Source organism: Ictalurus punctatus, chromosome 13, assembly GCF_001660625.3.
Source record: "Ictalurus punctatus breed USDA103 chromosome 13, Coco_2.0, whole genome shotgun sequence".
NCBI classification, from domain to species: Eukaryota; Metazoa; Chordata; class Actinopteri; order Siluriformes; family Ictaluridae; genus Ictalurus; species Ictalurus punctatus.
The window spans coordinates 14,559,897-14,577,828 of record NC_030428.2 but is presented as its reverse complement, the minus strand read 5'-3'; the positions used below and the strand labels follow the sequence as shown (position 1 = coordinate 14,577,828).

General features: G+C 36.7%; 2 protein-coding genes across 3 annotated transcripts; one reads left to right on the top strand and one right to left on the bottom strand.

Annotated features, from left to right (window-relative positions):
* Positions 1 to 70: 70 nt before the first annotated feature.
* mxtx2 (mix-type homeobox gene 2) lies at positions 71 to 1,977 on the bottom strand. Of its 2 annotated transcripts, none has more exons than XM_017483700.3 (3): positions 1,638 to 1,977; positions 1,348 to 1,520; positions 71 to 1,217 (listed from the first exon to the last, which is right to left on the bottom strand). In XM_017483700.3, exons 1-3 carry the CDS (start codon positions 1,657 to 1,659, stop codon positions 495 to 497), a joined length of 918 nt encoding a protein of 305 aa, XP_017339189.1. In that variant the 5' UTR covers positions 1,660 to 1,977; the 3' UTR covers positions 71 to 494. The 2 variants fall into 2 exon arrangements, with proteins under 2 accessions (XP_017339189.1, XP_017339190.1); XM_017483701.3 differs by having other exon boundaries at positions 1,734 to 1,977.
* A 3,944-nt stretch (positions 1,978 to 5,921) lies between these two features.
* On the top strand, positions 5,922 to 16,256 carry si:ch211-214e3.5 (zinc finger protein 518A). Its single transcript, XM_017483695.3, has 2 exons — positions 5,922 to 6,628; positions 9,974 to 16,256. The coding sequence occupies exon 2, from the start codon at positions 9,989 to 9,991 to the stop codon at positions 14,435 to 14,437; it is 4,449 nt and encodes a 1,482-aa protein (XP_017339184.1). The 5' UTR covers positions 5,922 to 6,628; positions 9,974 to 9,988; the 3' UTR covers positions 14,438 to 16,256.
* Positions 16,257 to 17,932: the final 1,676 nt, after the last annotated feature.

The window sequence follows — 17,932 nt, the reverse complement described above, 5'->3', positions numbered from 1 at the left end:
TAGTTCCGCAAATGAAGTTGAATTGTTTACGGATCTAATAAAATATTACGAACAATAACAATATGTGCTTGTAAATTAAAAAATAAACTGTAAAACAAGTTCATTTGTTTAAAATTTTATTTGCAATAAATTATTGTACAAAATAAGTAACTATTTAATTTTCCCCAATCCTGTACTTCTACAATATATGATGCAATAAATAGGTTTATGTAACAAATTGACCAAAAGGTCTTAAATAATGATACAGTAAATCAGTAAAATCTTGCAGCACGAGTCTTGTGGATAGCTTTTTTTTTTTTTTTAAGAGATTTACATTAAATTAATAAATAAAACTTTAAATAGATGATATCGCTTTCCTACCACAATATCATGAGGTAAAATTGAGAACATTAAAGTGAGAAATTTACACAGGTTAGCTAAAGTCCTTTCTCACATTTGAAAGTCAGTCATTTGACTTGAGAAATATATCTCTTTTTTTTTTTTTGGTAATAGTCCTATTGAAGCTCCATCTGTCCATTAATCTTCCACCAGCCTGGTTTCATCTCTCCAAGGACTTCCTCTAGGCACTGAGAAGACAGATTTGGCAGAGGGGCCAGAGGCTGCTCCTGAGCAGATTCATCCCAAAAGCCACTTCCACCCTGAAAATATGGCATAGGAGAGGTGTTCTCCACTCCCATGTCCCAAATTGCAGAATCTGCAGAGTCAGGGGAGGTGGACTTTAAACTGTTGAGAAATCCAGACCTCACACTGCCATGAGGATAAGGAGGTGGAGGATAGAGAAAGACTTGGCTCTCATCTTTGCTGTTGTTTCCAGTTCCCTGCATTGGTGGACTCCACAGACACTCTGGTGAGGTCTGTGCTCTCATGGAGCCCCAGCCAGCTGGAGTAACTTCCGAGTCAGATTGAAAGGAGGATGGACTCAAACTAGTGCCCATCAGCCTGTCTTGGCGTGGCCTGATGGATGGAGTGCTGCAGTGAGCTCCACTCGATGGAAGGCCAAAACTTTGTGGAGACAAGTCAGTAAAGAAGCAGTCCTGCTCACAGTCTTCTCTCAGCTGAGGTTGTGTGATGTTAAATGCTGGTTGTCTATTTTCTCTTATACCAACCATGGGAGGTGGCAGGAAAGGGCTGGGCAGTGAAGAAGCTGCTTCTGGTTGAGGTGAGGTCAGAATGTTTCTGTTCTTAAGGGTTCTTGCCCTTTTGTTCTGGAACCATACCTGTTTAAGACAAAAAGATATGCAAGTTTGGTTAAAGTAGTGCACAACAACTACAAAACAGATAGCTTTTATGTTATGATAAATAGCTAACATGTGAAGTCATACATGCTTATTTTGTTTAGGTATCTACCTGGATTCGTGACTCTGGGAGGCCTGTGGCTTGAGATAGACTTTCTCTGACACTAATACCAGGGTATGGGTCCACATTAAAAGCCATCCTGAGCAGCTCCAAGTGCTCTTTGGTGAAACTGGTCCGCTTCCTCCGGCCTGCAATCTTACTGGCCTGAGCTGCTCCATCTTTACCTGAATGAAAAAACATGTATTTCTCAATACAGACCAATACAATTGTGTAGAAAATATATATACAAAAGCTAAAGAAATATCAACAATAAAACTTAAACCTTATCAGCTTGTCCTTACCAACAATGCTATCAGACCACATGGCTGTAAGTTCCTCTTAAATAAAAGTAACTTTCCTCAGACCACAGTGTAGGGCTAATGAGATTTAAGATTTACCTAGCAGAGAAGATCAACTTCTTGCTGCTTGTGACTGTGATTCAGTATTGAGGCCTGGCAGTATTTATCCCAGAATTCCTTGGTCCAAAAGAAGGTGGAGTTACACAGTTCTGAAGAGCTCTGTGACATCCACTAATGAACATCAGCCATTTTCACCTACCACACCCCAATTAACACCTCATTTATATTTATACATAACACCAGCAAACTTTTTTGTATTTATTACACACACACTATTCTTATGATATTGTTGGAGGAATCAGCATGTTAGGGCAACTACCAAAACCAATTTGGACAACAATAAATCTTAGCAATAAGGCATCCATTTTATACATATATATATATATATATATATATATATATATATATATATATATATATATATATATATATATATATATTTTATTTTTAACTTGACAGACAGAATATATTTTTTACACTTTAATATCCTAACTAATTGACATTAAAAATACAATTTCAAGCAATGAGCACAAACTGATTTTTTTCATCATCATCATAATAATAATAATAATAATAATAATAATAATAATAACAATCCAATATAATAATACAATATTCAATTAATAAATGTTTGTTTTTTTCTATTAATATCTCCACATTATATAAGCAAGGCTGTTAATTATGAAGCCAGCTTAGTACTGTTTCAGGTGAAATATTTTTATTTATTAATTTATTCTTCTGTAAATAATGTTAAGAATTGTTTTCATTATAATCATAAAAAATAGCTACCCTGTGATGACAAAGAAAGCGCTTTCTCTTCAAATGGCTTTGTGTAATATTCATATATGTTATGATTAATTCAAGCTGTGTAAAAGTGTTACAAATTTCACATCATAAATGTATTTACTATAGTAACAGTAAAATATGGCAACTAATGATTAATGTCCACAAGAAGATTTTTGGCTTATGACTAAGTTCCTTGACCAGTACAATCTTGATTTATGCAAATAAGCTTGATTAACCTGTTTTTTTGAAGATGTATGTGTGATTGATATGCTGCCCTAATCAACTCAATGGCTGTTAATGGCCGTGCATGATCAAAAGATTTAGAACGTAACAGGCCTGATATCTCATGATCCATATCAAAAAACAGTAGCCCTGTGACTGGTTTTGTTTGGTGTGTTCACACCTTGTTAGGATAATCTATTCTAGTGATGGACACATTCACTTTAGCCTGGCATGGAAGATTAATCATTTTGTCAAACTCAAAACAGTCATGCTGTAAGAATACAATCCCAAACCTCTAAATCATTACCTATAGGGAACACACCTACTCTGCTGTCATCATGACACGAGAATAACCACCTTACGAAAGCATTTCTATGGATAATTTATATATATATATATATATATATATATATATATATATATATATATATATATATATATATATATATATATATATAGGTAGCAATTATCCAATATACAAGTTACATCATTGTTTAAATTAAATTAGAATTTTGAATTAGTATATGATAGAAGTAGTATAGTGAGAAATTTCAGAATTATGGCACCCTACCTGATAGAAACATGATAAAGAAATAATTTGTAGACTACAAAGAAGCGTTTACATTAAAAAACTACAATGATGAAACAAGATGTGCAAGTTCCCTATTCTTAATCTTGGTCAATTTGTGTAAACTTTATTTTATTCCCTAATTATATGGAGAATTTTATTTTAGTGCACACAGTCCTAGTTTAATAGTTAATTCATAATAAATTCATCTATGTTCAGAATGCTTCTATGGTAAATATTGGCGCTGTACATTATTGCACAGGAGTGCACAGCTTCAGCCCTGAAGAGTCTAAAGTCATATGATGATTTAGCTGATGAGTTGAATCAAGCAGGGAAAACACCAAATGTTGCTGCACATTAGGATTGGAGCACAGCATCTACAATTTTTTTTTTAAGTGTCAAAATTGGAAACAATTTTCTAACAATAACACAAAATCACAAAACACTTAAAACTGAATCAAACAAATTGAGGTTAGTTCTGTTTTAAAAGCTACGTATATATGCAACTTTTAAAAGCTTTAAATGGTGAATATAATCTTTATGCAATTTTTTTCAATTATTATTATAATTAGCTAACATGGTTAACACAATCTAAAAGGAATTCAAGTTTTAAAAACAAAATCTAAATAATTACCCAGGAAAATCCTGAACTAGTCAGCTACATATGCTTTTAAGTGTAAGATTTAATTAGAAATTCGACATGAGGTCAGGTTGCTGCTGTATGGAGCCTTCAGTTTTCTAATAGCCACATAATGATTTGACCGTTACATTAAAAGGCCAGTCATTCCTATTAAAGAAGGAGGCATAATAATAGTTAATCAGGGTAAAAGGTCAAAAAGTCATCACTTGAATAGAGGCAGGTCTAGGTGTATTAGAGTCATGCGTAAGCAAGTATCAAGTGCGTTCCGAGTCAATAAGCCAAAATCAAGTTCTGAGTCTGTTGGGATTTATGTCTTTCTCTAAAATATGTTTTAATGCCTTGTAATGTCATATATCTGTTCATTTATATCAATCACATACAACTGCATAACTACAAATGCAAAATGAATCACCGACATGATCTTCTTTAGCATTGTAGCAGTGCTAAAATACATCACAAATAAAACAATATAGGAAAATATCATTTTTCTGAGACATAAGGCTCTGCATTACTGTGCATCTATTGGAATGTATGCTTTTAATAAGGTCTACATTATTAACATATCTATATATTAATTAATTTTAAATAGCACTCTCATGTTGAAAATTTTGATGCTGACAGGAATAATGTCAAATTACTTACTATATAGAGATGGAAGAAAAATATATAATGATAAAGGCCAAAAAAAAAACCCAGGCTACAATAATTTAACATCAAAATTTTCAACATGAGTGTGCTCTTTAAAATGAATGAATATATAGATATGTCAATAATGTTTACCTTATTAAAAGCATACATTATTGACATATTTATATATTCATTCATTTTAAATAGCACATTCATATTGAAAATACCCTGACAGACAATATTTATGGAAATAGACACACAAAACTGCTTAACATGCTTGAATCCTTCAAGCATGCTTGTGTGTGTGTTTGTGTGTGTGCACAATCGAGAAATGTACACTGCCTAAATAACATTATCCAAATCCGCAGTGAATTCAACTCAATTACAGTAATGCTTTCTTAAATTATTAGTCGCTATGTAAATGTTGATATGTTGCCTCTCTAAGAATTTCTTGGCCAGATATTTACAATTACATGTGCAGTTTATGCAGTTATAATGATGTACACAAATCAAGTAGCTAATCCTGCAACACAGTTGCATTAATTTAAACACCAATCTAAACTTTGTGAAATTGTGAATTTCCATAACCTACAAACAGGACATGACCAAGATATCAATCACACTACCAATTACATTAGATGAAATGTGTCCACAACAATTGAGCTAAGTGCTGAAGAGCTTTTTCTCATCATGGAGCACAAATCTGCAGTGCGCCACTGTTACTGACACATTAGAGTATCCAGTGGTTAAATAAAGTTATTAAAGTACATATCCTTTATCAATGGCTATACACTTTGTTATGCAAAGAAAAGAGACAAAGGGACAGGAGGGGCGGTATGATGTAGCCCAATGCAAAGGCGAAGTGCATTATTTTCCTATAACAGTAATTCCCATTGTGTTTTATTCCTTACAGAACATGTTGTATAACCACCGACACCTTATTTCTCTTACCAGAGCAATTGATTAATGAATGACAGGTTGTGTTTTTTGCTATTTATAATTACATTTAATGTTAGTCTGTAAGACATGTTAGTTCCTGTTATCACTTACCTTATAGCAGCTATAAAGTGTCTTTCCCTCACCAGCCTTATGCCCCCCTCATTTTTTCTTTAATAACTCCGATTGTCATGTTAGTGAGAAACCGGAAATTGAAAAGTTCTCTGTACTGAAGACTGTCCCATGGTGGGAAACTTATGGGTCGTTACAAAGTGCTGACTCTGGAGACTCCTTCCACGAATGTGAAATAAATGTGCCTATACAGAAAGCTTCATAATATCAATTATTAAACAGTTTTCTTTGTTAAATAAAATGTTTTAATCCATTTATTATATGGAACATCTGCTCTGCATTCAAATGAACCTATCATTGGATAGCTTGTGCTGTTGTCTGAGCTGCTGTTATAGAAAATTACTCAACAGCTTTTGACCAATCAAACTCAAGAAATCAACAGTGCTGTATACGTGATAATAAACGATTCAAGAAAATTGCTTTAAGAGGCTCGAACCTGATTTTCAGGTTATAAAAGAGTAAAATGTCTACAGGTATAATCATGTACTGTCTTTTCAGACACACTAATCGATTTCAGTTGAGTATGAAGATGTGCAAACTGTGATTGATAAATGTTGCTGCATGCTGGTCTAATCTGGATGAACTACATGAACATTATGTGATCAACATTTAAAGAAAATGGCGGGCTAGGAGCAGACATGGCGTCTCTTTCTCTGAGGTCTACCAACGTGAGAAAGCTTTTCAACAAACGAGGGCTGGTTTATACTGTTGTTATAAACACCACTGCAACAACATGGGCGCATTTAGTGTTAAAACGGTATATATTCTGTTTAGAACCTCGGTTAGTTTCAATAACAGGGATAGGTTATATTTTAAAGTTTCTTTCCGGGACATGAACAAACAATAAGCTAGTAGTTTATAGAGGACAAGCTAATGAGACTTTCAGGTAGTGAGATATATTCCTTCGCTCTGAGTTCCTGCTTCACTACTCACACACACAGCAGAGTGAAGCAGCCGAGTGTTACCCGGATGGAACTGTCATGGCCGCCGTCTCTGACCTGCCAGTCTAAAGAGAAAAGAAAGGTAAATTGGTCTAAATCAAGTCTATCTGACGCGCTTATGGAAAGTAATTAATTTTAACATTTCCCAGAGCTTGTCTGGAAAACTTATTTATAAGATCTACTCTTTTGACAACTTCCGTATGATTCTAATCGTCTGATGTGTTGCGTGGGTGGGGGCGACGTGCTTTATTTATTTTTTTTGTTGATTTAGCAAAATTACTAGGTTGTGTAGTATCACTTTCGCTATGTGTGCTATGAAAATATGCGAAAACTGTGTGGTGCGTTATGGGCACCACTGCGTAAACGTGAAGCGCAGTCTTTAACGGGATTGGCAGGGCACTTCCTCTGTGTTTTGTGCGGGTTCGCGTTGCTCAAAGTTGGTGATTGCCAAGTCAATTGAAATAGCCTAGCTCATACTTTATGTAAGACACACGGCTTACAGGCATGAGTCATTCTCCCAAATACGACGCCGTTAGGAAAAGGGAGTGATCATAAAGAGCATCCTGCCAAGTATGGACGAAACGTCGCCCAAACTTGATTTCCAGGGAAATGCTTGAACTAACATGGGATTAACTAGGTCATATTAGTGTGTACATAAACTCTCATAGAGAGAGCATAGCCGAAATGGACTCTCGGATAACATTTAAGTGCATCTGGAGAATAGGCGTGCAGAAAGTTTCCACATGAACATTCTCAGTTTTATTTGTATAACACTTTTACTGTTCGATATCACTACAAAGCAGCTTTACAGAATTTCTGGTATGGATTTAGATCCCTAATGAGCAAACCAGAGGGCAACAGTGATAAAGAAAATCTCCCAGAGGAGGACATGAGAGGACAGGAGGAAGAAACTGCCTAACATCCACTACTGTAGCATGTATTCTCTTTCACTGATGTTTTGCATTGCCTTTAGTGATCTGTCTGCACTGTTCTTTCTCTTACATGCTACTGTTTTGTTTTTAATGTTGGGTACACCAATGAGAATAGTGAGAAGTTGTTGTTTTTTGTTACACTGTAAGGTATAATGACGATCATTGAATTGAATTGAGTAGGATGGAATTGAAAACCTCGAGAGGATCCAGACTCAGAAGGGAACCCATCTTCTGCTCAGTGACACTGAATAATGGGATTATAATTTATTACTCTTCTACAGTTCAAGACTATAAAGTATAGTAAACGGTACTAAGTATGTTGGAAGCATATTCAGTCTGAGCATCATGGTCTTTATGATTACAGTGATTGCAGTGGTTCAGATTCAAGAAAGGTTGAGACAAATATATTTATTGTATGTAATAATATATTTAACATTACATTTGTCAGTGATGTATCAGTTGCATCACTAGGACACTTGTTTATTGGTATTATTTTTAAATTTGTGTTTTAAAGGATTTTTCAGCAGTCAGTAACCTGGGGTTAACTATGCTTCCAACCAACTGACAGGAAATACATTGAGAGTTTACATGAAAAAAATTAAATCAAGCAATGTTTCTCATCGTTGTGACAGTCAATAAACTAGTTTAAAGGTAGCAGTGCTACCACCTGGCTATAGTGGAATGGGTATTTTAACTAATAACTGCCTTGTTGTAGTGACACTACTAACAGGATCTGATTATTGACTGACTCGTATAGAACCAGAGTTTTTCCTCTTTAACAGATTACTTTAGTGCATGTATGCAGGCTTATTGATTTGTTTGCTGAAATCAGATTTTTGTTTCTGTCAAAGTATTTTGTACATGTATACATGGTGAGACTCAAAAAATACATTAGCTTAGCATGTGTTCATTAAATCAAACAAACAAAATAATACCCTTTTATGTGTTGGAGTGGCACAGTGAAGATTGGGTTTCAGATTATACGGATTTTAATGAAAATATACAGGTTTGTTAAGAAAAGATGATCAGAGCCAACACTTGCACTGAATAAGTGGGTTTGTTACCAATGATTTGTGCTGGTTTATTTATTTTTGTTTTTTTTACATTCTCACATCATATCTCAAGTTTTTTTTTGCCATAATTGCTTATCATGTTGACTGTTCTTTCTTTTCTTCTTTCCCATCTGGTTGGCTGGGATTTCCAAATAGTCATGTTTTTGGTTCAGTGATATGTAATCTCCCCACTGTGATCTCTTGGTTACAAGTTTGCTTAGCAGCACAGACAAACTTATTGTCTAGACTAGTGGTCACCACTACCTTCCTGCAGGTTTCATCTCTAACCAAAATTTTAACACACCCAATTCAGTTAATCACCAACTTCTTAATGCAATGATTAGATGGTCAGGTGGTCACAGTTATCTTTGGAGCTAAAGTCTTTAGGAAGGTAGATCTCCAAGGACAGGGTTGGTGACCACTGGTCTAGACCTACAGCTTCCCAATTTGATATTGCTTTTGTGGGGTTGTACAAAATATTTCAAATCTAATTCTGAAAGTTGTCAGCTGTCCTTTTTTGGTTGTACATATCAAGCCTTTAGCAAACATTTTTGACACATGCAATGAAGTTTAAGTATACAACATTTATAATAAGCTTTTGGTGTTTTCTAATTGTAATTGCCTTTCCACATGAAGACCACCATTAATATTAGGAGTATTTAATTGACACTTTAATAAAATATTTTGATCTTGGCTAAAATACCATTTTAGTATGTCAACTGCAATGGCAATATGTCTTTGCTGTAAAAATATTTGAAATAAAAATTGTTTATATGTGAAACCTACTGAGTTTGCCCAAACTGAAGTGGCTGTGTTCTGCTGTTGGACATCATTGGCTATAACCCTTGTGGAAGGGAGGTGGGAGAGATTTTTCATGTTATGGCCAATATAACATATTTATTTATTGATGGAAGATCTTTTTAACAATGGACACACCTACCCATCCTCTGCAGAAATTACACTTATTGAAAATGCTGGAAGCTTGATTATATACAAATTTGGCCTAACTTTTAAATTAAGTTTTGATTTTCCTAATAATTAATATGTTGCAACAATAGACTTTATAGTTCCAGAATGAGTGTGAACATGTATAAACACTCTTTCTTGCTTGATATTTGCAGCACAACCACATGCAACCACATTTGTGCTGACTGGAAGGGATTTTTAGAAAAATAAACTTGTCCTAAACACACTTGTCCACTTTGCTAGTAAGCCTTTCATAAATTTACTTATAACATTCTACATATTGTAACTGTTGGTCAGTTGATCTTTGTAATTCTGTATCAGGTTAAACATAGACTTACCCTAAAAGGACAAAATGTACTATTTTAGAAGCTATGATCTTTTATTTAGTCCAAGTTCATTCTTAGCATATAAGTATTTGTCCAGCTATATAACTAAAAATGAGACATAGTCATCTAATCACTTTGCTGTCTTTTGCAGGATCCATTATAAGATATGGAGGCTACTCCAGATGACCTACCAAAAAGCCATGACCAGAATGGGGATGTTGAAATAGATGCTTCAGTCAATGCATTGCCACCATCAAAAGAGCTTGCAAATCAGACAGAAGACACTGCATATAATGACCTTTGTGTCCAAGATGAAACACATTCTGTGGAGTCAGGTATTGATAACTCTCACATAGAGAGCAAGGCCTCAGAGAAATCACCATGTAAGCTCCAACAGGGTGCTATTTTCTCTGGAAAAATACTCAGTTTTTGCTGCTCTGAATGCAAAGGTGATACCACTTACAGCCCAAATGACTTGCTGAAACATTTTCAAGGGGCTCACATAGGAACTCTTCCAACATATCCTTGTGATCTTTGTACCTTTGTTACTAACGAGTTCTCATCTCTCCAAAGACATCGCATTGGACATCGAGACACTTTGGTCACTTGTGAGATCTGCAACGATGGAGTCCAATACTCTCTACTCTTGCTTACCAGGCATTTCATTATGTGCCATAGCTGTAATGGACTGTTTCGCTGTAAGAAATGTGAGTTCTCAACCAGAGATGCAGGCACTTTTGTTCAGCACATTCATCATCACAATGAGGGCAGCCACAAATGTGTCAAGTGTCCATCCATGAGTCCCACACAAGGGAAGGCCTACTCTGGGAAAGTCCACTCTGGGACATTCCCTTTCACATGTCAGTTGTGTGGTTATGGTGCTGCCCGGCGGGAGTATCTAAGTAAGCATATGACTGTGGCTCATGGAGATGAAATGGATAGAACAAACAGATGGCGGTCAATCGAGGACAATTCTAGAGTAAATTCTCCAGGACTGAAGCTGCTGCTTAAAAAGAGTCCTCCTGCTGGAGGATCCAGGGAAACACAGTGGATGTCAAAGCTAAATTCTTACCCTGGAGTAGGTCTGCTTGACCACAGTGGCAGATTGTTTAATCCTGAGAAAACATTGGAGGAAACGCAACAATTTCTTGAAAGAGCTGTGGGTGTGAAGAAGGAGAGTAACAAGTGGAGTAAAGGTCCACTAAAGAGCGAGCCACAGTGTTCTTACCCAGTCACATCAACTACACCACAGCCAAAGATACAAGAAAATGAACTCAGTGCTGGATCTGGTATTCTAGATCCAGGCAACAGCAATGGGTTGACCGTTCTTATGGTCAAAAATAAAATCTCGATTCCCCCTAACTGTACCACAAAAGTAATGGGCTTTAAGATGGTAGATGGTAAAAAGCATTTAGTTTTAAAAGTCATACCAACAAAACAGGAACATACCACCAAAAATGACATGTCACCCACAAATATTGTTGAAGATGATGAAAAGACTGGTAGCTCCCCCTACTCCTCACTGTCTGAAAGATCAAGATCTCTTCTCACTTTAGATTCTGGGACAAACAAAGATGTATCTGCCTCAGTAAAAATACACATGACACATGATGTAGAAAATCACAGTGGGAAACAGTCACCTTTGTTAGATGAGCATGAAGCAAATTCAAACCAGACTGACGATGAGGTTCTTGAGATATCTGGAACATCTGTTGTCAAGGCTTCAGCCTCCCATTGTGCCGACTTGTCAACAATAAACAAAGAGGCAGATTTTTTTGAAAACTTTTGCAGTGGTTCAGATTCAATAAAAAAGTCATCACATCATGATCATGAGCATCGTCCACTTAATGACCAATCCTCGGCTGAGGAGTCCATATCTACACATTCAACTGCTAACTCAGCTGAGATCTCGCACACAGACCAAACCAAAGTAAAATCAGCTCTGTTGGAAGCGTTTGCTGAACACACCACAGATGTAAATTCATGTACTGATGACCTGTCTTCATCAAAATCAACGGCAGGTGGTCGCACTCTTCCTGAGATTTCAGTATCTGCAAGTGATGCCACGCTGGAAGATGCCTCTACCCCTTCTGTCTCAGTTGAGTCTCATACTAATGTAGTGATGAGTAAAAGTTTGGAATCCACTGAAGATCATGGTGCAGAGCAGAGTTCAACTAAAATTCCACTCCCCACTTTAGCAGCTGAAGAGAAAGAGACCGCTGTTGATAATGAAGGTGAGACTTCATTATCTGAGAATGCAGCAACTCCAACCCCCTTTTCTAATTTATTGAATGGTAAGAACTCTCCGCCTAGTTCAGTCACTGATTCCTCTCCCAGAAAGAAGTTACTCACAGATAATCCCTCAGATTCAGATACAAACCCACAGAATAAAACAACTGCTAATGATTCTTCTGATGCCAAAGTTGGTGTCACAGAAGTTGACACTGTTTTGCAAAATTCCCCAAATCAGGAGGTTTTTAGTTTTCACAATTACTCTAAAGAGACTTTTGGCAGTTCCCCTGATTTTCTGGATGCTGATGAACATTCCCAAGAGGACTTGGAGGAAGATGAGTGTGAGGAAGATTTTGATGAACTCAAACTGGCTTCAGATTGGAGTTTAACACTACCTGACTCTCCACCTCTTGTGGATGAACAGTCTGAAGATTATGTAGGAAGTGGGGAAGAAAGCAGTGCATGTGTCCATGATATGGCTTCTACCAGTGAGAATCAAGCATTAGAACGAGTGTCAGATAGCGACATAGAGGTCGATGAGTGCGTAGCTACTGTTGATGATTTAGCCATTCCAGTGATGCCGGAGACTGACAAGGGAGCATGTTTGTTAGAGTCAGAAAATAAAGAAGAGGATTTTATGTCTGCTATGGATGAGGGTGGTCCCGCAACTTTGAGTAATGCTGCTGTTTTGGGCAAGATACTTGAAGAGCATTCAGATGCTATCATCAGCCAGCAGCTTGAGAAAGAAAGGATGGTATCCTCAGCTATGTTGCAGGATACTAATCGACCTACAAAAACAACACTTCGTATCCTGCAGATGCCTGAGGGAAAGAAGCAGATGTTCCTTCAAACTACGGAGACTCCATATGTTGTGCCTGTCCAGCTCACAAGTGGCCAAGGCTTCAAGCTTATTACAAAGTCCTGTGCTTCCAAAGTTAATGTGTCATATGTTAAGCCAGGAATTGAAATGGCTAGCAAAGGTTCAGGATTGTCTCTCACACTTAATGGAGGCAGAATTGGGATGTCAGCTCAAAGTTTAAGTGGAGAGGGCAAAGGTCAGGCATCACTGCTGCAAACAGTGAGCAGCAATGGAGACCGCTATTTTGTCAGTGCTTCTGCCCTGAAAGGACCTCTTCTCTTATCAGGTACTGTTAAGTCGCCCTCAGAACAGACGATAAAAACGCAACCAATGTGTTATTTAGTTCAACGGCCACTTCCTGTTTCCCCAAGTACTGAGTCAACTGGTTCGACCTCAAAGACAGTCCTGACCACTCGCCCGGTATTGGCTATGCCTGTGAAATCAGCGGATAATGCGACTTCCTTGCAAACTGGACGGCAAGCATACTTGGTTAGGTATATCTCACCAGCCAAGTCAGGGATACTGGTAAATAGTTCAAATGAGAAGGGAGCAAACCAGGGCAGCCAAGCAAATGAAGGAGGCAAAAGCAGGGTTTTCCTCAAAATAGTTAGAAGTCCTAATGGCACCAGGTTCCTCTCCACTACTCCATACACATCAGCCAAAAAGCCACTTTATGTGGCCACAAATTCTCTGCAGTCACCTTACTTATTGATGTCTTCAGATTGGTCAGCAGGACTGAAAACCTCCAACAGTGCTCATAGTCCCACTCATAAATTCATCTCAGCAAAGCTTAAAGACATTTTCCCCCAATCAGATAGTCACAGTCAGAACCAAGTTGGGGATGGCTTAGTAATGCAGAAATCATCGTTTTTGCCCATGCATACCCGTCCACGGAGCCAACGGAAAAGAAGGAGAAGGATCTTGTTTGAGGAATCTTTGGAGACCTCTCCTAAAACTAGAAGAATGTCAAGCAAGGCCCTTGCTCAGAAAGAGGTCTCCTCATTTTCTGAGCCAATGGCAAAAGATGTTGAGAGAACACTTAGACTTTCTCCCTTCAGCCCATTTCAAGAGATCAAATATCCTCGTCAAAACCAGCCAGTAGTGGTGCTAAACCACCCCGATGCTGATATTCCTGAGGTGACAAACATTATGAAGTCAGTTAACAGATACAAAGGTGAAGTTATCAAGGTGGCATTGTCCAAGAACACAGTCAGAGCCCTGTCTGAGTGGAGCTTCATTGGTCCAAATGGTACACTGTCAAACACTCCTGGTATCAGTGCAGGGTCAAGAGTCCGGCCATCAGGGAACAATGTTAGGGAGCGATTTATCTTAAGACTGAAATTAAAAAAGACAAGAAGAAACAAATATGAGGTAGTGAGGTTGTCCTCCAGCAGAGGTTCGGAGCAAATGCCAACGTTTAGTTGTTGGTTTTGTGGCCGAGTGTTTAACAATCAAGAAGAGTGGATTGGCCATGGACAGCGGCATCTCATGGAGGCTACAAGAGACTGGAATAAACTGTTCTAATGTAAAAACATAGCTCCTGGATTGGGTCAGAAGCCGTCCTCTAATGTAGAAATGTTCTTACTGTTAGATATAATTAAGCTGTCTATTTTTTCCCCATAGATATCCATTCAGAAAAAATTTAATGGATAGTGTAATAGAAGAAAGTTTGGTACCTGATACCAATTTGTATGTAAATATTTTTAGCCCATGTACATTGAACTCCTAGACCTTTTGTGTATGTACATAATTGAACTGTGAAAACTGGACACACTGTATGTTTATACATGCAAGCAAAAAGATCACTGGTATGAAAGGATGGTGCTGTCTGTAATAGACCTATTTCAATGCAGTCAGTTAACAGATTTCTCAGGTAATTTCAGAATCCAGTTTATAAAGAGATCTTTTATGTTATCTCAGAAACCATCTGAAGATATATTTCATTTATGTGTGTGTTTGAAGTTGGCCACATACATTAACCATTAGTAGAGGTCATAGAGCTTATTACTTTATTAATTATTTTAAATTCCTTCTTCCTTGTCTCTTTTAAAACCGAATAATGTAAATGTTCATTATGAACACTGGTCAGCTGATGTAGCTGTAGAAATATTATTACAGAAGTGATCTAGAAGCAAACTTTTAGGTTCCTGTGGAAAACTGTTATTTTCCTACACTGTATATGTGTATCTTTATTCTCATGTTTGTTTGTTTTACTGGTGCTATTCCATTTTTTAAACATGTTAAAACTGACCCAGTGTCATTTTCGTAGCAATAATACATTTCACCATATTTTTAAACATCTATACAGTCCGCAGTCAACAGAGTACCCATGTTAGTGTTTCATTTTTTTCTTTTGCTGTTTGCTTTTTGAATGAAGATGAAAACCTGCAAAGCACAGTAATACTTTACCAACAAACTTAGTATGTTCAGATGCAAACTCACCAAATGGCCAACCAAACACTAACTTCATTTTGCGTTTGGTGTTATCTTATACTTGTGTGCCTCAGTCTGCCTCAGTGTTTTTACCAAGCAGTTCTTCTTGCTGTTTGTGTTGAGTTTCTTGTCTGTTTAAAAGGGTTCAGTGGTTAAGTGGTGATTACTTCAACATAACCCCCCGCCCCCCATTTTAGTCTTTTTATTGCCATTTGCAATACTGTTCAGCCAGTTTAAATGTTTGGACTATATTTGATTGGTCTAACTTACATGACTTAATACCAACATTACATAGAATCTGCTGGTCTATATTTGTTACTAATGACTTTGAAATGTTCAAATGCTCACTTTCTGAATAAGTTCTGATTTACCTCAGAGTTGGCAGCATTTACAATACCATGTAAATTAAAAGGCAGGAATTTGTAAAGTTATACCTTTTTACCATATCATTTTATTTAAAAGCATTAGCCTTTTGAACTCGTACAGTTTATAATGACTTTGACAATCATTGTTACAAGTTTACCACTTCTTTGCTTCCTGATTGCTATGCCTTTTGGTTTTTAAATGCATAGTTTGAAAATTTACTCTGTTTAATGCTTTTCATTCACAGACCTCTACCCTTCCTTTTACCCTTCACTACCCACTACATTATGCCATCCACAAGCAAAATTCATAACCCTTTCACATGCCAACATAACCACAACCAAATACTTTTTTAATTGTGAGGCGAAAAAGCTGTTTGGTGTTTAATACTAATATCAAACAGGCTGTCTGGGTGTACGGTGATGTGGAAAACAAATGTATTTTTTTATGCTAAGTGCCTAAAATGTGATGCACCAGGTCGACACTATTGTACTGTATTCACCTCCCTACAGTTCCTCCTTGAATAAATGTAAATACTTTCAAAACACTTTTGATGTGTATAAATCTTCTCGTGGAGCTTTAGTTCATTATTTTTCTTAAATAGTTAAGTTGGCCTGTAAACAGTTGTGAAAATATATATTTTTTAATTACATTAAATTAATTTAAGTTATTGTTTTAAGTAAAAATGCTGAACTGTTATGCTGTTAGCTCACTAGGGGGCAGTACCTGATAGAGTTGTTGGACTGGCTGAGTCAAGTAGCATGTAGTCCTACTGTATACTTATCATAATTGCTTTCAATTCTTTTCCTGCCTGAACATTCTCCTTCTTCCAGGACCCAATGGTTTACACTCCTGAAGGACTAATTACAACAAATGACAGTGTATTTTAATAATTTTGATTTATTGAAAAATGAAAACCTTAAAAGTGTGACATAAATTTCAACTGAATCAATTTTTCTAGAGGAATCTGGAGACTTATTAAGCTCTGGAATGCTTGCATTGATTGAAATGGAGATTACATAGAAAAATGCCCCTTGAAAAAAAAAAAAAAAAATCCTCCACCTTGTATATCATCAATTAAAACAGTTATTAGTTGACAGTTGATAACTGGTTTTGTGCACTATAAATCAGTGGCTGAGAGTTAAAGTAGACCAGAGAGAGGAAAGGCAGTTCTTCAGGCTTGTGCAGGATATAAATAGGTCAGGCTTATAGCAGTGCTGTATTCCTGACTTCCTGCCATAGAAGTAGTTCAGACCATGAAAGTAACCTGGATGAGGGGGCTGATTTCATGAGGAAAATATTACCAGTGATATGAGGAAAGAAATGAAAAGAAACAGAAAATTCTAATTAGCTTAAACTTTGCACAATTAATTAGTGCTAAAGAAATTGCTGATGGCTTATAATCTCTATAAAAAGCTGAGGCTAGAACATGATAGAAATATGTGACTTGTTCAGATTTGTTTTCTGTGCAACACTTGATGTTAAACTATTGTTAATCCTTTGTATTTCCTAATTTGTGAATTGATGTAAAAAAAAAAAAAAAAACAACAAACTTTTATTATTTTAGTATTCACATGTTTATACAGTGGATATTAAAAGTCTACACACCCCTGTTAAAATTGCAGGTTTTTGTGATGGAAAAAAATTAAAGATAAATTATGTCAGATTTTCCTCCTCTAATGTGATATAGCAAACAGCAAAATCCAAATAAAAACGTACAGTAACCAGGTTGCAAGTGTGCGCATCCTTTTATAATGGGGAATGTGACTGTGAGTGAACCAATCACATTCAAACTTAAAAGTAATTATTATACACGTGTCAATGAAGAGATTCTGATGAACCAGAAATAAAGAGCAACTGTTTTTGTAGGACTTTCATGACATCTTGGTTTCATTGGCCAAGATTTCACTACTGAAGCCATGGTCTGGAAAGCACTTCCAATGCATGTACTTGACCTCACTGCCAAAAGGTATCAATCAGGAGAGGGGTAGAAAAGATTTTCCAAAACACTGAATGTACCATGGAGCACCATGAGATCCATCATCAACAACTAGCGAAAATGGGGAACCCCAGTGACAAAAATAGGATGTCCCTCTAAAAGTGACATAAGGGCAAGAAGAAAACTTATCAGGGAGGCTGCCAAGAGACCTACAGCAACATGAAAGAAGCTGCAGGAATATCTGGCAAGTACTGCTCACTCTCTGCAATAGATAACAATCTCTC